This window comes from Urocampus carinirostris, chromosome 13, assembly GCF_059441175.1.
Source record: "Urocampus carinirostris isolate Australia breed hairy pipefish chromosome 13, RoL_Ucar_1.0, whole genome shotgun sequence".
Taxonomy (NCBI): Eukaryota; Metazoa; Chordata; class Actinopteri; order Syngnathiformes; family Syngnathidae; genus Urocampus; species Urocampus carinirostris.
The window spans coordinates 8951181-8973075 of record NC_142361.1 but is presented as its reverse complement, the minus strand read 5'-3'; the positions used below and the strand labels follow the sequence as shown (position 1 = coordinate 8973075).

General features: G+C 40.5%; 1 protein-coding gene and 1 non-coding gene across 2 annotated transcripts in view; one reads left to right on the top strand and one right to left on the bottom strand.

Annotated features, from left to right (window-relative positions):
• The window catches only part of LOC148353674 (protocadherin-15-like), a 350912-nt gene that overhangs the window by 220572 nt on the left and 108445 nt on the right, over nucleotides 1-21895 (bottom strand). The window contains exons 7-9 of the mRNA XM_088350828.1: nucleotides 21212-21331; nucleotides 18500-18610; nucleotides 13855-14025 (exon numbers count right to left, since the gene is read on the bottom strand). Of these exons, the coding sequence (XP_088206954.1) occupies nucleotides 13855-14025; nucleotides 18500-18610; nucleotides 21212-21331 (402 nt within the window). The remainder of the gene's footprint in view (nucleotides 1-13854; nucleotides 14026-18499; nucleotides 18611-21211; nucleotides 21332-21895) is intronic.
• Nucleotides 736-808, top strand: trnat-ugu (transfer RNA threonine (anticodon UGU)). Its single transcript has one exon. It is a non-coding gene; the product is annotated as a tRNA-Thr (tRNA).

Here is a 21895-nt window from a genome sequence, read left to right as displayed (position 1 = left end):
ATAAATGATAGAAATTCAGAATGTCGAATTGAAAGTAATTTGTTTAAGTGCTTCGGTGCAACTTGTTGTCAGCAACTGATCATGGAATATTAAAAAGCTATGTACAATTAACTAATTCTAGTTCAAGTCTTAAACCTTTCTCTTTTGAATGACAATCTTGAACTGTTACTTTGTATTCTTGCGCAAATCTTTGGTAGTTAAATGAGGTGAAAGGCTTAAAACTGGCTTTTTTGAATGACAATCTTAAACTATTACTTTGGTCTTTGGGGCCTGATCTTAGGTAGTTATTGAGGTTAAATTTTTCATATTCAAAAGTTTTATAATTAATTATGTAGGCTTTGTAGCTCAGTGGTTAGAGCACTGGTCTATCTCACTTTAAACTGTGTGTTTGATTATCATCAAATCCTAAATAGATTATAAATAGATGATATAATGTCTAATTGACAATAAATTGTTTTGGTGATTTGATGCAACCTGTTGTCACCAACGTTTAACAGAAAATCAAAAAACTGTGTACATCTAGCTCATTCTAGTTTAAGTCTTAAACCTGTCTGTTTTGAATGACAATCTTGAACTATTACTTTGTTGGATTGCTGGGCATATCTTTGGTCGTGAAATGATGTGAAAGGCACTGGCTCTTTTCAATGACAATTTATTTGGTCTTTGGGAATTGATTTTAGGTAGTTAATACGGTTAAAGTTTTAGTTTTGAAGGGTCTGCTACAAGTTTCCATATGGCCTTGTAGCTCAGTGGTCAGAGCACTGGTCTTGTAAACCAGGGGTCATGAGTTCAATTCTCATCAGGGCCTCTGTCAATTTTAAGTCAATGATAGATAATCAGAATTTACAACTGATGTCAAATGATTGATGAGATTTGATGCAACTTGTTGTCATGAACTATTATCGGAAAATTAAAATACTGTCTACGTTTAGTTCATTCTATTTTAAGTCTTAAACCTGGCTCTTTGAAATGACAATCTTGAACTGTTACTTTGGGTTCTTGGGCAAATTTTTGGTCGTAACATGAAGTGAAAGGTTTAAACCTGGCTCTTTTCAATGACAATCTTGAAGTATTCCTTCGGTCTTTGGGGCTTGAGCTTAGGTAGTTAATGAGGTGGAAGTTTTGGTTTTCAAAAGTGTGACATAAGACTGTCTCGGGTGTTGTAGCTTAGCGGTCAGAGCAATGGTCTTGTAAACCAAGGGTAATAAGTTCAAGCCAACGTTAGGCAGTGGGCAGGGGACACCCTGAACTGGTTGGCAGCCAGTTGCAGGATGTTATTTTCAATCCATATTGTCACAGTGATTAAAAAAAGGGATAAATATCATTAATTTGCCTAAACTCTGAGTGTTTTAAAATCAACTTAATTTAACCGTCTAGTTCTAAATAAAAAATAAATATGAAATGTAAATGTTTATTTGGCGCTGCTATTCAAAAAGACATTTTTTGCATGAACGTTTTGTTTACGAAAAAAAAGCCCAAAATGACATATGTTATTTTTAATTATGATAAATATTTGATATGCCTACATTATTTGTTTCTTGTGTTTGCCCACCTCCTGTTTGTGTTGATCTAGGTATTAAGTATTCCAAACGTTAAACATGTTAAGGCAAGAAGAGAACAAATTTTACATGCATTCTCTGACTTCAAACGAGAAACATCAACGTCCTGGGAAACGAAACAATCATGTAATTTATAGACCACTTGGCAAAGCGCCACCAATAGAGCTTTCCATTTAGTGTGCCTTGCAGCGCTTCAAAATTACGGTTTTGCATATCTAGATTATATTGTATCATATATACTTCAACAGAGTATTGCTCTGACATCCTCGGTAACAATGGATAACCATTAATCTTAACATATTGATAAAGGGGAAAATGTTTAGGATGTTTGATTTTAACAGGGTTTTTTTTCCTGCAGGTGAGAATAGGGTTCAGGAAAAAAAATGTCTCCCTCAAATGAAAATGTATATCTCAAAGCTCCAGGGTAATCCACACAGTCCTCCCTAAGAAGTCCTTTCATTTTTTTTACCATGTCAGGAAGTGCGCTTAATCCAATCCCCCTAGCTCGACACAATGATGATTAGCTTTAATACCTTCCTCCAGTGGTCATTATATACGCGACTAGGGAGGCCGACATTATTTCACGTCAATTTAGTAATGGCAGTCGTCAGCTGTTGTGAGTAATTATAATACAATTGTCGATTACAAGAAGACAAATGCAGCACGCCGCCACAATGCCAGAAAGAATCTAAGACAAAAGGGAGTTGGGAGGAGATAGGTACATTAAAAAGATCAATATTGTTAATTTTCGGGTAGTAACTTTGTCTTTGGTAAGAAAATTACATGTTATCATTGTCATGTGGTACTCATGCCCTTGTGAAAAGTTTACAATGTAAATAGGGTCATGTTGTACCAATCAACGCCCCCCATACACTCACTCTCCAGCACCACTGTCAGGGTGCATATACAGGATAATACGATTTAGGTGGGCCCCTCTCGAGAGAAGCCTGATCACCTGTGACATAACCCTTCAAAACAACAGGCCCCACTGACCCATCCAATCAACCACATTGTCCCACTGTCATATTCGTGTAGGGTATTCAACGTTATGTCAGAATCTCATTTTGCAATGTCCTAACAGGAAAGAAAGTTGGACCAAGGCCCTGGCCTTTCCTTGCCAGGTGTCAGCCTAACAGGCATCCAAGCGAGCCTTGCCAGGTCGGCAGCCAAGTTTGATCAAGCTTGCACCCAAAACGGTGGGAAAAAGCCAGCGACCTCAGAGAAGCTTCAAGCCACCAGCAGCCAACTCTCCTTCACCACTCTGCATCCAGTGGTCCTCGTCCCAACCAGCTCTCAAGCCTACCAGGATTCCTCATCACTCTACAGCCAAGGACATGAAGACTGGGCCTTCATCTCCATCGACGTAGAACTTCGCAGAACATCAATGACGACGTAAATACTGGGCCATCATCTTCATTGAAGCAGAACTTTGCAGAACATCTCGTTATTGCTAGGTATTGGTATTGGTGTGAGATAAAATGGGGAACTCTATCAAAATACAATAACGTAATAATCGAGCAAATGTTGTTGTCCATCCGAATGGTGCCAGTTTAAGTTCTCAACTTCTTGTTTTGTTTTATTTTCTTATTATTGTGTTGTGTTTCATTCAAGCTTTTTCAGTAGTTGATTAGTAAAAGAAAAGTCCATAAAAAGTCCAAGAGTGTCTGTGTCTTGATTAAAGTATATTGAACTATCAAAACAGTAAAAATAATTCACCTTAAGTGTGTGTAGCCACCCTTCAGAATAACTAAACAAAGTTTTTCATCAGTTTTCTTGACATAACGATCTAAAAACGTATGTGGTTCTGCAAATAGGTGAGCCGAGTTTTAAAAAAAATAAACTTGGCTCTTTAATTCAATTGGTCAATATTTTTTTGGGTAGAATAATCTATTTACGGCCCTTTTCCGCTACATATGTTTGTTATTCTTCTGTTTTTGTAATGTGATGCATGTTGTTTTCCCCCAGTACAGTCAGTGGAAGTGAATTTCCCTAACTAAGTAATGTTGATTGCAGTATAAAATAAATTTGTTTCGAAAAAAATAAAAACTGGAAATTGAAGTTTTTTTTTTCCCTGACATCCGAAACTACTGCGTCTGCCCCATTTGCCAAAGTCTGTGGCTGTTTTTTTCAAGAATGTAATATGAAGAGAAACTGCCAGACGAAACATGCTGACTTCAAAAAGCTAACCGTAAACAAAAACTGAAAAATGTAAAGCAACTGGAAGCTGTTTTAATAGCACAGCAGTACTTTTTCACGAGACCCTGTAAGTCAAATGAAAATGCTACAAAGGGAAGGACCAAGGTCACGACGCTGATCGTCAAGTCAAGTGAAGTCAAGTCATGTTTATTTGTATAGCGCATAATCACAAGGAGTCTCAAAGGGCTGCACAGACCTCAGATTATTGCAAACCACTGTAAACCTTTCACAGAGGGTGAATTTATTAAAAACTGCTCAAAGAATGCCAGGCTGAATAGTCGGCCCTTACAGATTTTCAGCTTACCAAATCTGGCCAGCTTTCTGGATGCCCCTACCCTAACAGGACCAATGAATTAAATCTGAACAGGCAGCAGAACCCAACATTAATAAACCCTCATTTCACCCTGGCACCACCTCTTTGTAGGCACTACAGGCTCCTTAAAACAATGACTAACACGATCAGAGACAGTGTATTCCCTAGGGCCGTCACTAACCTAAACAAGCACACATCGAAAAAAGGGTCATTTTTAATTTTTGACTTTTATTGGAGTTATGCTGCGACTAAATATTTTTGCACTATTTCTACATTGTACTATTGTTTTGATGCACTTACAATGTAGGCAATTCTCGAAACACGACATTTAAAATATATTTGCCTACTTATGCTGACATTGTTTTTATATAATGTGCATCTTTAAAGCCTTTGTTACATGTATCTTCATCTTGGAATGCCATGTCTAATCGTCCTACTCCTTGCGGCAGTCCCAATGTGCTGATAGCGATTTGTGCCTTTAAGTGAGTACCGTATTTTTCTGGACTAAAAGTTGCAATTTTTTAATCTCATTGTAAACAACATACACTACGTTGAATCTTGAAACGGATGGCACTTGACATATTTCACTTTTTTAAGAATGTGAGATGTTCAGATTTATATTCATTTCAAATAGTATTATGTTTAATTAGTATTATAGCTGTACTAATTTATCTTTTAAAAAATAAGTACTTTTCTTGAAAGTAGAGGAGATGCCATTGTTTGGCTCATTTGAAATTTTTTTTTTCTTATTTTAGTAAAAAGTAAACAACACTCATATTGTTGTAAGTATTGTTTTTACCTCAATAGCATGTATAGCTCTGTCTGTGTATGTTTTTTCTTACCTTACAGAACATAAAGAAAGTACTTTTGTATTAATAATATTAACAGCCCAAAACAAAACGGACAGTTTTTGCTCATACCATCAATCCATCCATTATCTTCCGCTTATTTGAGGTCGTGTCGCGAGGGCAGCGGCCTTAAAAGGGAAGCCCAGACGTCCCTATCCCCAGCCACCTCCTACAGATCATCCGACGGAATTCCGAGGTGTTCCCAAGCCAACCGAGAGACATAGTCTGTCCAGCGTAGCCTGGGACGCCCTCGGGGCCTCCTGCCGGTGGAACATGCCCGGAACACCTCCCGAGGGAGGCGTCCAGGAGGCATCCTTATCAGATGCCCGAGCCACCTCAACTGGCTCCTCTCAATGCGGAGGAGCAGTGGCTCTACACAGAGTCCTTCCATCTCTAAGGTAAAACCCAGACACCCTGCGGAGGAAACCCGCACCTACCCGTCTGTCAATCTCCCGTTCCATCCTAGCCTCACTCGTGAACAAGACCCCAAGACACTTAAACTCCTTCACTAAGGGCAAGATCTCATCCCCAAACCGGAGGGAGCATGCCACCCTTTTCCGACTGAGTACCATGATCTCAGATTTAGAGGTGCTGATCCTCATCCCGGCCGCTTCACACTCGGCTGCGAATCGCTCCAGCGAGAGCTGAGGATCACGGCCTGAGGAAGCCAACAGCACCACGTCATCTGTAAAAAGCAGTGACGCAATGCTGAGGCCCCCAAACCGGAGTCCATCCCCACCAAGGCTGCACCTAGAAATTCTGTCCATAAAAGTTATAAACAGAATCGGGGACAAAAGGCAGCCCTGGCAGAGTCCAACCCTCACGAATCCGACTTACTGCCGGCAATGCGGACCAGACTCTGGCACCCGGCATACAGGGACCGCACAGCCCGGATAAGACTGTGCGGTACCCCATACTCCCGAAACACCCCCCACAGGACCTCCGAGGAACACGGTCGAATGCCTTCTCCTAGTCCACAAAACACATGTAAACTGGCAAACTCCCATGCACCGTCAAGAACCCTGCAGAGTGTGTAGAGCTGGTCCAGTATTCCACGGCCAGGACGAAAACCACACTGTTTTTCCTGAATCCGAGATTCGACCTCCAAGCGGACCCTCCTCTCCAGTACCCCTGAATAGACCTCAGGGGCCGGTCACACAGCCGTTTGCGGCTGAATCACGGCTAAAATTTTGCGTTTTTTTTTTGCCCGTGGTTGCCCGCGATGGAAAATGCGCAAAATTGGCCAACCCGCTGTTCATCGGTGGTATGCCCGCAAAACAGACGCCGGCGACTGTTCCGCTTCCTCATCGCGTCATTTCCGCGTCATTTTATCGTGTGGACCACGGCTATAAAAGCTCCCGAGCCGGTGTTGTGCCCAAATTCGACTCTTACGCAACCCCCCACCCCCCTCGCGTGAACGCGCATTCTGCTGCGATCGCTTTTGTTGGAAGCGTGCATTGGTGACTTTTTCATCCGCGTTAACAAACGCATTTTGTAGAATATGATCGCACTTTATTGTTTAAATAAACGCGTTACATAGACTAGGATCTCCCAGTTGTTATAATTAGCTCGCTTTATTGTTTTAATAAGCGTTTTATATTGAATACGATCGCTTTTGTTGGAAGCGCAGCAGAATGCGCGCTCACGCGAGGGGGGGAGGATTTTATATACATGTGCATTACCGTTCTATTACGTTCACAACAAAAACAAAGACGGAATGGTTTAAGTTGTATTACATTCCCAACAAATGCAAGACGAAGTGGTTTTGGTTATATGTTCGCCATTACATTCCCTAAAAGTGATATAAAAGTGAGATAAAACGAGGTAAAAGTGGTTGTAGTAGCGAGGGGGTGCAAATCTCGGCAGGGATGCATTTCTCTGCATAACACCGCGCTGTAGAAATCATAACCGCTCAAGACACAGTCCCGTGAAGATCAAGATTTCAAGCTATGGCACCGAAGAAGCCAATATGTTATTATTGTAATAGTTTTTCATTTTTATTTTATCATCTTGTTATGAAATGAATAGAAATGTCAAGAAATAAAAATGGATTAAGACGAGGTCACTACGGTGACGGGGATCTATGTTCACCCCCTTGACGTCTCGAGCACAACTGACGTGTGCTCGGCAAATCGCGCTGTATATACGCGGAGAAAGGCGTTTGACCGTCACACGCGTAACACGCTAATTTCACGTAATAACACCGCGATACAGGCGCAGAACATGCTATTACCATGCTCCACCCACGATTACCCGCTGAAATTTCCCGTCCTACCCATGTGTAACCACGCCCTGGCCGCGGCCAGAGCACGTCGTTCCGCGTCATTTCCGCGTCATTACCTCGTGTGCCGCCTGCGGTTAACACGTGCTCAAAGTTTTGAGCAGCTCAAAACTTTTTCGCGCGGCCGACCGCGTGTGAATTTCCGACCGCAAGTAAAGCACTGCTGTATCTCGTCTATATGGCGGTCTCAAAGCGTCCAACAGCGCCCAACATCGTCTGCTTCACGGCCAGAAATTTCTGACCGTGGTTCAGCCTCGATACGCCCGTGAAAGGCTGTGTACCTGCGCTCTAAAGAATTGAGCAGCGCCAAACATTTTCGCGCTGCCACCCGCGCGCGAATTTCCGACCGCGTGTTAAGCACTGCTGTATCTCGTCTGTATGGCGATCTCAAAGCATCCAATAGCGTCCGCCTCACAGGCAGAAATTTCTGACCGTGATTCAGCCGCAAACTGCTGTGTGACCCTGACCAGGGAGGCTGAGAAGTGTGATTCCCCTGTAGTTGGAACACACTCTCTGGTCCCCCTTCTTAAAGAGGTGGACCACTACCCCAGTCTGCCAGTCCAGAGGCACTGTCCCCGATGTCCACGCGATGTTGCAGAGGCGTGTCAACCATGACACGCCCACAACATCCAGAGCCTTAATGAACTCCAGGCGGATCTCATCGACCCCCGGGGCCCTGCCACCGAGGAGCTTTTTGACCACTTCGGTGACTTCAACCCCAGAGATGCGGGAGCCCAACTCAGAGTCCCCCGACTGCTTCCCCAGAGGAAGATGTGTCGGTGGGAGTGAGGAGGTTTTCGAAGTATTCCGCCCACCGATTCACAACGTCCCGGGTCGAAGTCAGCAGCCCCCCACCGGCACTATACACACTGTCAATGGCACACCGCTTCCCCCCCTAAGACGCCGGATGGTGGACCAGAATTTCCTCAGAGCCGTTCGGAAGTTGGCTTCCATGGCCTCGTCAAACTCCTCCCATGCCCGAGTTTTTGCCTCGGCAACCGCCGAAGCCGCATTCCGCTTGCCCAGCCTATACCTGCCAGCTGCTTCCAGAGGCCAGGAAGGCCCGATAAGACTCTTTCTTCAGCTTGACGGCATCCTTCACCGCCGGTGACCACCAACGGGTCTGAGGGTTGCCGCCGCGGCAGGCACCGACTACCTTACGGCCACGGCTCCGATCAGTCGCTTCGACAATGGAGGCGCGGAACATGGTCCACTCGGATTCAATGTCCCCCGCTTCCCTCGGGACATGGGCAAAGTTCTGCCGGAGGTGTGAATTGAAACTTCTTCTGATAGGAGATTCTGCTAGCCGTTCCCAACAGACCCTCACAGCACGCTTAGGTCTGCCGGGTCGGACCGGCATTATCCCCCACCATCGTAGCCAACTCACCACCAGGTGGTGATCAGTTGACAGCTGCGCCCCTCTCTTCACCCGAGTGTCCAGAACATGCGGCGGCAGGTCCGACGAAACGACAACGGAGTCGATCATCGAACTACGGCCGAGGGTATCCTGGTGACAAGTGCACACATATGGACACCCTTATGTCTGAACATGGTGTTTGTTATGGACAAACCATGACAGGCACAGAAGTCCAAAAATGAAACACCATTCGGGTTCAGGTCAGGGGGGCCGTTCTTCCCAATCACGCCCCTCCAGGTCTCACTGTTGTTGCCCATGTGAGTGTTGAAGTCTCCCAGCAGTACGAGGGAGTCCCCAGGGGGCGCGTTCTCAAGCACACCCTCTAAGGACTCCAAAAGGTTTTTGCTTATACAGTAAGAATAAAAATTGTCTTGATTTTCATTGATATGTAGTGAAAACTTACTACTTGATTAGAAATAGTAGTAGACAATCAATATAAGGAGATAAGACATCAAATGATTTTGATCGTGCAAAGAAACTAACTAGGACCCAACTCTCAGATAAGAAATTCCAACCTGTTCTAAAAGCCCTTCCCTAAGCCTTTTCTTTTAATTAAATCTCCTAGGTTACAAAAAGCAGATCCACCCTGAAGACTATGGTAACCAAACAATACTAGCCTCATTGGACGATAGTGACAAAGATGTGAACAGTGCATGATAGTCCAAATAAGGAACAACATCGAGGTATAACAGTCAAAATAAAAAAACTGGGATCCTATGCAATTATTATATGCAGGTGTCCCATTTAAAAACAGAACTCCGGGATAGAGATGCATTGAAGACTTAAAACAGAAAAATAAGATAAATACAAGGTCCAGATAATTTGGCAAAATATTTACAACAGTGCTTGGAGAATGGCCCAAGTTGTAAGCGCATCGGACCAATAGTGCAATGCAAAATAGTGCAATATCATTTAGCAGCAACTCAATTTAAAAAAAAGACAATAAATAAGATATGAATACCCTTTTTTCGATACACAGTCTTGTGCACTTGTTTAAGGTGTTGACGGCCCGGTTGAAGAAACTGCTTTTAACTTGAGACATACTTGGGACCTAAACGAGTGGCTTGATCCTATCTTTGAATTGCAGAAAAGAAATTGCTCATTCACCCTGACTGCAACATCAATCAAACGTCAGTAAAAGGAAGACTGTTGCATGCAACTCTTAAGCGGGTACATGTGGAGAAACGACGGGAGCAAGAAGGAGGCCAACCTTTCTCCCGGTGAAGAATTAAGACTCCTCTTCTAAGGCCGCCTGCTTGGCAGCGTTGAAAGCTTTTACGATGAATTATACAGTGCATCACACACGCTGCTCGGCTGAAGGCAAAAACTTTTGAATAAACAAATGTGGCCTGTCGTGTTTTGAAGTCAAACATGAGGAATAAACATCAAAGATTTACGCATAAACGTGAACTTTTTGAAGGGCAGTTATTCTAACGTTCGGTCTTACGAAATCCACATTTGATCGAGTCTTGACCTATCAATGCAAACTTGCCCAATCTAAATGTCAGTTTAGCATGGAGAATAGGTGGGCAGGTCGACCCAAATGTCGATGTAATCAATTTTGAACAAGTTATTGGATCGGATCGAAACAATTGTCCTGGGATTGATGCATTACCCTTCCACCAATTTCTTAACCCGTCACTTCTATATGTAGATAACACCGTCCTCACTCAGTGATTTCAGCCACAAGCTTATGCCTGTTTGTGTGACTGGCAGACACACTTTTAGCACCTCACCCTACCTGGCCTGCTGCTGAGAACCCTTATCAGAAGATAAATATGACGGTCAACAGGGAACGCAGCGCGGTGCCGATTTAATTTTGGACAAAAAAAAGGTCAATGCCATGTGTCATCTGTGTGGTAAAGGGGGGTACTGTGGCAAATTTACATAACAAATTAAAAGGTTTATCTTACATAGGGCGCTGAGTTGCAACTAAAAATGCAAACATGTTACTGTTCCTGAACAAAAACCTGTTAATCCGTTGTCACTATGCCGACATAGCTAAAAAGTCTTGTTTGTTACGTTGCTGATTTTTTGGTTTGAGTCTTTTCACATTGTAACTGTTTTTGTACTAGAAGCATTTTATTTTTGATACTGTTACAGGTTTTCAGATTGTATCGTTTACACTATTTGCACTATCTGTCTCTATTTTCAAAATTGTGTGCAATGGAAGTTATAGTTGACATGTTGACATTGTTATATTTGTATTTTTCATTACATTGCTGCTTTTTGATTTCAGTCTTTTGGAATTTGTTCTAAAACAGTTGAAATACAAATATTTACATTTATTTTTCATAGTGTTGAAGTTTGAATTGTAATTATTTAATAAAAACAAATATCATTTTAGTGCCTATAATCTTTGTGCTGTGTTTATTGTAAATATAAACTAACTCAATGCGGGGGTTTCAATTATTCGTTCACAAACAGAAAGTATCGGTATAGGATTGGTATTAATTCATACTAGCATGTATTTACTTGATCGGATTGATACAGTATCGCTCACCCCTAGTGTATGGCGTGGCAGAAAAGGTATTGCTCTTTATGAAAAAGAAAAAAAGGAAAACAAACTCTTCATACAAGCACGTAATAAACCACATAAACATCAACAGCTACAAGCAAGGCCATTTACACTCTTAAGGTATGAATTGTGTCATGTCATTCCAGAGGGTAAAACGGCAAATGTTACCATGACAACTATGATAAACAGTTGCGCTAAAGTGAGGGATGGCTGGTTGTAAAGGAGTAGAAAACAGCCATGTTATATATTTCCATCCATCCATCCATTATCTGCACCGTTTATCTTCATTAGGGTCGCGGGGGTGCTGGAGCTGCTGCCTTTTCCAGCAGCTGCCCAACTGTTTTATTGTCTGCTCCTATCTTCGGTGTTTTTTCTTCCCGTTTTGACAACTACACTATGGATTACTTCTATCCTATGGACATGGGTTTTAACGCACAAGAAATGCGTGTATTTCAACTCCTTGCCCTGAGGAATTCTCGTGCCGGCGTGATGAAGGGGCCCATGGTGGAAGAAAAGCCGAAGCTAGCGAAGCGGCTAGCGGCGTTATAAGTCTTCGGTACCATCCGTAATCATGGTAAATGCGAACTCACGACCAAATAGGATCATCGAGTGCTTTTTGAAAACATCGAAGCGCACAGGGAGCGCAGTTGCTGTGTTTTGCGGAAACGTGGCTCACGTTTAGCATTCCGGACGCTAACGTGTAGCCACCCGGAGCCACCTGGAGAAATCCGGCTTCAACGTCGCTAAACAGAGACATGAAAGCCGGGGGGAATCGGAGAGGAGGCGGACTTGCTAACACGAGGTGGTGTATCCCTGGATTTTCACAAAGAAAAGATTTCCATCTGCCGCAGGAATGTCGAACTTTTGGACTGGCGTGACGTCATCCACTCCGCTACAAGCACCCTCGGGCATCATGTTAATCTGTTAATAAACAACGGGGTAGACTGCTGGAAGTGTGAATTTCCCTACGGGGATGAATAAAGTATATATCTATCTATCTATCTATCTAATCGCACTGGACAGACAACTCACTCGCTCATTCACACCTAGGGACAATTTGGACCGGCTAATGAACCTGACATGCATTTTTTTGGAATGTGGGAGGAAACCGGAGTGCCCGGAGGAAACCCACGCAAGCACGGGGAGAACATGCAAACTCCACACAGGAAGGTGTGGTCTCACGACCTCAGAACTGTGCCGCACATGCGCTTACAACACCGCCGTACTGCCCCGTTATATATTTATTATGAGTAAAATCATTATTTATGAAGTAAACATTTTTTCTTATAGTTTTAATACCGTTAATTTTCAAATAATTATGGGTGGGGCAAATAGTGAGTGGAATTTGTAAGCATAGATTTTTCTCGAAGGATAATTTACTAGAAAAGCATAATATTTTGGAGCATAATTTTAGTATGTACCATATGTATTCGTATGTAACGCGCACCCCTATCATCAAGACATTTTTTTTCCAGTGCCGTGCCCTTTTCTTCAATTGTTTACACATTCCACTATCTGTTTTCTACGTAATGTAACATTTCTCACTGGTACTGTAAGAAATACTGTGATGACGAGATAAAACCGAATGAATTTTCATTTGTCATCTGTAACACTGCTGGTGTAGTGGTTGCCAAGATCCTGTTTGATCCCTTTTACATCCAATGGGGTCAGCGATATTTTCTACTGCTCACTTAGTGCACAAATATAGTAGTATACTACCATAAAACCTACTAACAATACCACAAAAATGTGTGTTAAACACTAATTGTCCATGTATTTTGAATGTAACTGGTTAACTGACAATACAGCCACATCAAAGTAATTAACTATAAATAAGAAAGTGCCTATTTTCTTAAAGGGATATTGTGTCATAGTTGACCACAAGATGTTGCTGTACTGCGTAGTGCCACCAAAAACGAGTGCTACAAAGCATAAGGAAGAATACAAACTACAGAGACTCAAATCGACCAAACTGCAACATTTGTCTCCTGATTTATTTTTTACAAGGTTTTTGTTTTTGGGACGTAACCTTAGCAGGAAGATGAAGGACAATCATGCCGGCTCCCTCTAGATGAGCCTCATCTGATCTAGAATGAATACAAATATCAAGACCTACAAGTAATTAAAAAAATCCATGTTCATATGATAGTTCATGAATTGTGGCAGAGTGGAAATGCAAGAATTGAGGAAAAATGCTCTAACAAAAGAAAAGTAATAACTTAGATTATCTGTTTTTGGGAACAAAACATTTTACCACATTATTCTTGCTACACAAACCAATAGAAGTAAAAATATTTAGGGAGGAGCATGAAGTCACAAAACAGCCACATTACCAATTTGAAACAAAATAAACCAAAAAATACTCACCTTGACAAAATACTGGCTTTGGGCCTTCTTCATTTACTGTGTATACAGTATATGTTTTTGTAAGGTTACAAAAAAGGGAGAGTGAAGCAACTTGATTGCTGCTATAAATCCTGGGTTAGGATGAAGGTTTGTGTTGTCACCCAGCACAGACTTCAGCTCTAATTGCTGGTCCAATACCCAGAAAAACTGGATCTAAAGTTATAATAGAGACACTCCACTTTTCACACAGGAGTGGGCTTTAAAGGCAAACAAGAAATTCTGGGACATATCCCAAACACAGGAAAGAACCTGAACAAAAGCGGGGTAATATATTCCAATAACCTTAGGGTTTTGGCTAGCATCCGTCCACTCTTACCGGTTCAGTGAATTCTGGGATGGCGGCACGGTAAGTGAGGGGGTGACAGTCGTTGGTGTTGTTAACCAAAACGCAGGGCAGGAACATTGGCCCAAGGTCGTCGCCGTCCAGAACGTCCACTGTCAGTGTGGTTGTTGCTGTGCGTCGGTTGGGAGGGTACGGTGCACGATCCTGCATGTGCAACAAGTGTTTATGATCATTACGTTTCTGTGCAGCGCCCCAATGATAATCATTGTTGGGCACTTTACTTTACCAAAATAATGATTAATATTTACTCACTATTTCTTCCAAAGGGTAACATTTTGGCTAAGGGCTATACAAATGAACATGACTTGAATTGACTTGACAATATAGAAGCTCATTAAATAATGTATGTAGAAAATGTTCAGTGTTGAGATACTTTATGATAAACAAAAAAATTAAACAGCCAAGCACACAGAGCAATCTTATCGGGTGAGCAGTAGGAGTGGGTGGATTTGATTGGGTGAGCAGTAGGGGTGGCCGGACCTCTGCATACATAGAACGCTCCCCTCCCTCACCCACTTTACTGAAGGGAAACACATCCATAAACCCTGTGTTTGCAGTTTTTTGTCACATTTCTACAAATAACTCTTCTTGCACCTTGTTATGAAAACATTATGTCAAAAAAATGAAGTACAAAATGAGCCTCACTCGTCTTAATTAATTGTAGGAACAAGACAGGTGGTATATTTGTTATTATGGGACAAAGGCTCTGGCATTATTAGTAGTTCATAAATTTCATCCATTCACCTAACCTCACAGAGTAAAATAAAAGGCGAAGATTATTTTTTCTCAAGAGAGCGGGTTTGTCTGTTCTGCTGAATTTTGTCTGAATGGTATGGCTCTCTCTCTCTCTTTCAAAAAAGGAAAAAATAGAGGGGGGAAAAAAATCAAAAATATTTTGCTACTATGGCTCTTTAGGTCAAAAAGGTTCCCGACCCCTACCCAAGCGTGCCATTTCTAATTTTTGTTGATTACAATGTTTCAGAAAAGTTGATATCAATGACAATAAAGACGCTTGAATTCATTTAAATTCAATCTAATTTACCTAATTTACCAGGATTTTAACTTAACTGTTACGGTGCAAAGATCATGCAACAATGGCACACTATTAAACAAATTCACAGGATACATTCAGGACAAGATTCTGCAATAAATGTGTAAATAAACCCAAAAAAATAATGACAGTTGAAATGGCATCCAATAATTCCATTAAAATTACCATAGATGACATTTTGTTTTATTTGTATTAGTATTATTTTTCTTAAAGCACTACTGGTTAATTCTTTATTTTTCTAGAAAAAAACAAAAACAATAAAAATAATTCAAAATAAAAATGTTAGTATAATTATGTTTTTTTTTCCTTCTTAAAAAATACTTTGAATGCAGGGTGTCCCAAAAATGTTTTGACCCTTTGCATGTGGTGTCTCATTTCCTTCCCTGGTAGAATGAGAACCATAACGGATGGAAAGAGGCACTCTAGCAGACATAACTCAAATGAGCATTTGAGTTAAAATAAATACCAATAACTGCGACAGAAGAATAAAACCACAACTTTTTACGATGAGAATTAAATGCTTTGCCAACCGGCAAAGTTCTGAGCACATTTTTTTTATCAAATTCACTTGTATGAAGACAGAAGACAGCAATGTTTATCTGCAAATCACACACAGGGACTCACAGCCCTCAAATTATTTCCGGATTTACAACGAGCATTATTTTTACAAGGTACGTTTGATGTATATCCGATTAATTATATGTGAGTTAGGTACGAGTGCTGTGGCTAACTTCGACTCGCTTGCAGTAGAATCTTACTCCCCTTAACATGAAGGGGCAATTGTTTTTTTGTATGCTTCTAAGCGCTACGATTCGGATAGAAACACGTGTCACAATCATAGTCTGTGTATTGTGTTTTTTAAGGAATATTTATCGTCGTGATTAATAAAAATACATGAATTAGTGAGCATTCAGGTGAAGGGGGTGAGATTCTGCAGGGAAGTGGAAATTAGCCACAAGTCATACCAAATACACTCAATGTAGCTACTGTAGCTAAAAAAAAAACTAAACAATTTAAGGGGCATTCAGTTACAGTCTATTTGACATTTGATGGCACCCTAGATGAAACGTATTACCATTCACAGCTAATGATAGTCTCTTACTTTTGCAATAATGAGGTACCTCCCTGCGTCAGTGACCAACGCGTACTGGTAACCCAACCAGCTACAAACGGGTAACAATCCAGATTCGTATTACGTTTGGGATTAGGGGACAATGTAGTCGTACAGATGGTGTGGACTGAAGTTGGGCATACTAAACGATTTGTTAAGATGTGCCAATGTGTAAGGGGGGAAATTGTATAGGTCGCTAAGCTAGCCATGCTAATGCTATCCTTAGTTTCTCTAAAAAGCCTCTTTGTGGTTTCCGACAAAGGTGAGCCATCTCATCCAACAGCAGCACAATATTTGTTTGACAATTCATTGCCAATGGTGTTGAATAGTATCACTTTTGTTTTTCTTGTCTACTGTTTACTGGCCTCACTCACTTGCTGTTTGTGGTGGTGTCGTCACATGGTTACGTCACATATTTGCAAAGGGTCAATACCGAAAATGACATTGTATAGCCAATGAACCTTGGTTGGCTCTGTTAACTTAAGATGACCATTCCCTGTGGTGTGTCTGGGGCAAGTACAACCTGGTGGAATCCATCCCTCTCCAGGCCAACAAATACTTGTAACCGGTCTTGAACAGGGGACCTTTCACGTGTTAGGCGAGTGTGCTAGAAATGCACTACGGATTTTTTTTTTCCACTGGTTTGAATTTAGATTAAGGATGGAGGATACAGGGCTTATGTTGGTACAGAAAAAATGTTCTGAAAACATTGTTTAAATGTTCCTCACACAGACCCTCATACACGTTGTTCCATTTTTTATCTTGCACACATTTTTTCACATTTCCAGAATGTTTTCAGAACTTTCTTTGTAAGCCTATTTTCTATTTTCTGGAAAAAAAAAAAAAAAAAAATCTGAAATGGAACAAAAAGTCTATTGGCTAAGTCAAAGTGTGTATATATATTTTGGAACACTATGTATGTACGGTATATACTAATTAATACAAATAAATACAATTACAAATTCATAAAAAATATGTATTAAAATATTTAACATATTTTATTTGTTCATCGTCTACCTTCTTATACTCACACATGTTAGATGTATACAATAATAATAATAATAATAATAACAATGATTATTATTTTTGCATGTTTTACCTAAATAAGCAAAATACTTCTAGAAACTAACAAAAAATATGACCATCGGTCATGCTTGCTTTTTCAGTTATAATGGCGTTAAAATATTTTATTTTAATTTATTTATTTAAATAATTAAATTGTTTTTTGAATACAGAATGATTATAAATAATACCAAAGCTAAGGAAATGATCAGCTTATGTTTCAGTGTAATGCAATAATTTCATTAAATTTAAGGGGAAAAATGCAGTAGCTCCGGAGGTAAAGCGCTTGTCTTGGGATCAAGAGGTCACATTCGATTCCCGGCCCCTGTGTGTTGTATGTCGAAGTGCCTCTGGGCAAAACACTGAATCCCTAATGCCCCCAATAAGCAGGTGGTTGCCTTGGATGGCTGACCCTGCTTTACACATAGTATGTGAATGTGAAGCACATTGTAAAGCGCTTTGGGAGATCTTCATTGACTTGAAAGCGCTTTATAAATGCAGACCATTCACATTTATAAAGGTTTTCACATCCCCTGCTCAGAGTAGCCAAACAATGACAAAAACAGGGATCAAATTAAGTGCAACGTAAAAAAGGCCTCAGGGGTGGACTAAGAGCGTCCAAAGTGACCGCATTGTTTTGCCACCTTGTTGCTTATGAGTGTTTCATTCATTCCTTTCTTTGTATTCCCACTGCAAAGGCAGTGCAAGGCGAAACTTGAAACTGAAGTGCAGAGAGTTTAAGTTTAATAAAAGCTTTGACACATAGTAAGAGGTTTCTTGTAAATTAAACCCTTGCCCTGGACATATTTTTGTTGAGAGAGGCGCTCAGGCCCACTGGAGCTTTCTGAAAGCCTGAGTCATGTGATCATCCAGGCTGCAAAAAAATAAATAAGCTCAGTTGCACAATGACCATCGGCGGCTGTAGCCTAAATCTTCTATCCTTATGTGTTTAATCTCATAAGTTTACTTCTATGGATGACTTATCGGTACGTTGTAATGAAATCGGGCCTCCAGGCTTTGAAATACTGGAATGGAACTCGACCCAAGTCATTTATTCTGGTATCCGGAAGCCCAAGGCAAAAGTTTACAAATGCCATCATCAATGATGTCAGCTGCTTTAAGAACATCATTAGGATGACTTGTTTTTACATGCATTTCAGAGAAAAAGACATTACGCCTCTATATGTGGCACTTCCATCAAGTCAGCCGTGCAAAGTGGACCACAGTCTACGAAAAATTGCGGCACAAGTCATTAAAGTAGTAGCCATGAAAAGTGTTGTTCAAAGTTGACATTAGTATGAGAAGCTTTATATTGTTATAGACAAAGAGAGCATTTGCATTTGATTTTCTACCTCAGAATGGCTACACTTGAAACTGGTGCCAGGTGTACTTACGTTGGCTTGGATCAAAACCAGGTAGCGAGTTCTTTCCTCGTAGTTTAATCTTTCAGCCAGAACAATGTGTCCTGAAAGGGTATTGGCCACGCTCACCGTCTTGTTGGATTCCTGCAAAGGGGCAGAAAAAGACAAGGGCATGACTAATGAGTTTGTGACGGTTGACGGTGGTTATGGGAACTCGATTTAAATTTCCCTCAAATGGTCTCAGACTGGAGCTTGTGTTTTTCTGCTTGAAAATAGAGCTCTACGAAATCTCAGCTATGATGTGTTTAAGGGAGATTTTGGCAGCTGTGAATGTAAACTGGGAAACAAAATCCTAGTGACAAAAGCAGGAGATTTTCACCCAAGTTGCGGAGAAAACAATCTATGGGAAACCAAACGGGAGAAAAGTAATTGAAAGAGTGGAATTCGCTTAAACAGAATGAAATTAATGTACTTTGGGGAAAAAAACGTAGATTCACTTACCCAACGAAAGGACCCAAATGTTTTTTGTTTGGTAGTCATAGGTTTATTCTGTTTTTTTTTTATATTGGCAGCCTGCAAAGAATATTTTGTAGGAAACCAGTTCCTTATTTTGACTATTACTCTACACTGTTGTTCATTGTTTTGACTATTACATTATCGTTATTATCAGCCAATCGTGTTGCTGTTATTTATAATCACACCCTTTAGAGCAAATCTGCTTTTGTAACCTAGGACATTTAATATAAGGAAAAGACTCAGAGGAGGGACTTCAGAACAGGTTGGACAATTTTATCAGATGGCTTCTCTGTCTGTCTTTCTTGCAAGTTCTAGATCCATTGATGCATTCTCTTCTTGTTTTGAGTGTCCACTAAACCATAAACCTATCATGGACAATAACAGACACAAACTAAGATTATTCCTCAATTAAACTGCTGTGTGCACCACACTTAGTCAATTGGATGAGTGAAAAAGTAATTTCAAATGACTATTTTTTTTTCTTTTAAGGCTTACATGTTTCTTCTGGAGTGCAAGGTCTAATCTCACTATGTTGTTATCAATGACAATATAGATATTGCTAATTCTAATACCAAATAAACCTTTAGGAGCAGTTGATCATAAAAAGCCAAACTCCAAATGACAGATTAATCCAAAATACAAATGCTTGATCAACTCTAAACTCATTCCATAAATAAAGAAACCCTCTGTCTATATCAACAACTAATGGATTATCACCCGTTTTTTTTTTTTTTTCACAATCGATGACAAAAATGATTTTGAGAAATTTGGGGATCAAGATATTTTCCAAATTGTCGAATTTCATATCCTTAATCATAAATATCCATATGTTTTTTTTTTACAAATTAAAACATTTTCCTCTAATTTTTATGTTTTCAAAAATCCTTATTAGCAATTATGATACTCATACAAAAAACAAAACTAAAAAAAAAAATTCACAGATAAGTAAAAATCATTTCAAAATCAGAAGCCTCGCTGGTTAACTATATGTTCAATGGGTTGTGCAGTCAGGGAAAGCAGGTAAGATTGTGCCTCACATGTAATAATGAAAATAGAAATTAAAAATCATATGGTAAAATTAGTAAAGACATACTTATATTTGGTCAATGTTAAAGTTATTTCTGATTTACCTTCACAATTTTTGGGATTTCTTTTTTTAAAATTGATGAATTTACACATTATTATAAGAAATGTATTAATATAATTAGTATCTAAAGTATAACTGTACTGAGCGTATGCAGATGCAGAGTGAGGCACGTAGTGTTTTTGCCACATGGCAGAGCACGAAAATGAGACGACAGATTCTGATTTTCAAAATATTTCGATTTTATTTTTTCAAAATAACTGAATTTTCACATTATATTATGAATATCATTTATCTAACTCCCCGCAACCCTAACATGGATAAGCGGTACAGCTAATGAGATGAGATGAGATTTATCTAACTAGTATGTAACATTACACAGCTGAGTGTATGCAAATACAGAGTGAGGCATGCAATTATCTTGCCTAATGGTAGGGGGCAATAGTAAGACCAATAATTTTGATTAGGTGCACAAATCAGCCCTAAACAATATAATGTGATAGTATTAGCAACATAACAGCAAGTCAAGCGATCCAGTATTTTTCCCATTGCATTGATGTTGTATTTTTATTTTATTTTTCATAATGGGGGATTACCAATTTACATTTACCCAAGGGGGCAGCACATGGACTTAATTTATATGTTTAGGGAAGACAATAAAATAGTTTTATGCTACAGTTCATTTATTGCTTTCTTGTTCTTCTTATCAAATAGTGAATAAGATGTAAGTTTGTTTATTTGTAAGTCGGTCTGTGCCTCCCCAGACACAAACCTCACTGCACGTCACTGGTTTTAAGCTTGCGTGAAAGTGCCCAATGTAGTTCTGTTTACGCCTGTGTGAAACCAACTGCGCAGTTGGGTAGGATGAAGGTACTCCAACAATGTTTAATATGTTTTTAGAGCATCATGATTGGGGAAAGGTGGGTATTGCAGTGAGCGGGCAAACACATTATTAGTAGAAGAACAGTTTTCCTTCAATATTTATATTTATTTCATTGAGAAGGCCGATTTAAAAGCCCCAAGCTGTAGTATGCCCAAGCTTGCGCCATAAGGCTTCCAAGAATATGCCACGATGAGAGAACGAATTGATCTATTAGACTTGGGTGTGCAGCAGGTACAATGCAGTAGAAAAAGGTAATACATACGGGGTCATTGGGGTTGTACAGGACGCTGTATTCTATATGCCCATTGGGCCCATCATCAATGTCGGTGGCTCCATTTCTTCCAGAGAAGCCAGTAAATATAGTCGTTCCCACGGGGGTGAGCTGTAGGAGAATAAAATATGAAAGTCCAAAGGTAAAATCACGTCAGCAGCTTTTACAGCCTCTTGTTTGTTTTTGCTGTTGTTAGGCGAGCGTCTATGCACGGTGGCGGCCATTATGGCGTCCACTTCTCGCATTAGGCGGCACATCAAAAAAGGGAAAACGTTGCCGTCAGCAGCAGGACTGCAGCTGAGCGCTTATGCGCACTGCTGACAGAATAATAAAAGTAAATATGAGAATCAGCGTGCCCCCCTCAGCGAGGGCCAGTCGAGAGCTTTTGTGTGCCTTGATTCACGTTAGGGAGCTAAAGTAACGCGCCGGACCTTGAGCTTATGCGCGTGAGGCGGAAGTCAAAAGTGAAGATTGATCGCAACCCTACAGGGGAATTAGCATTCCAAGCGGCGGTGGATGCGTAGGTGAGAGAATCCGTGCACGGCGCAGCTTCCATGTTCTCGTGGTAATTGAAATGCCTGCATCATTTGGAATGGACAATAGAAGTGAGTAGCGGGTTGTGCGGCAAAAAGAAAATAAAGCCCTGCAGGATTAGCTGTATTTGTTTTTATCATT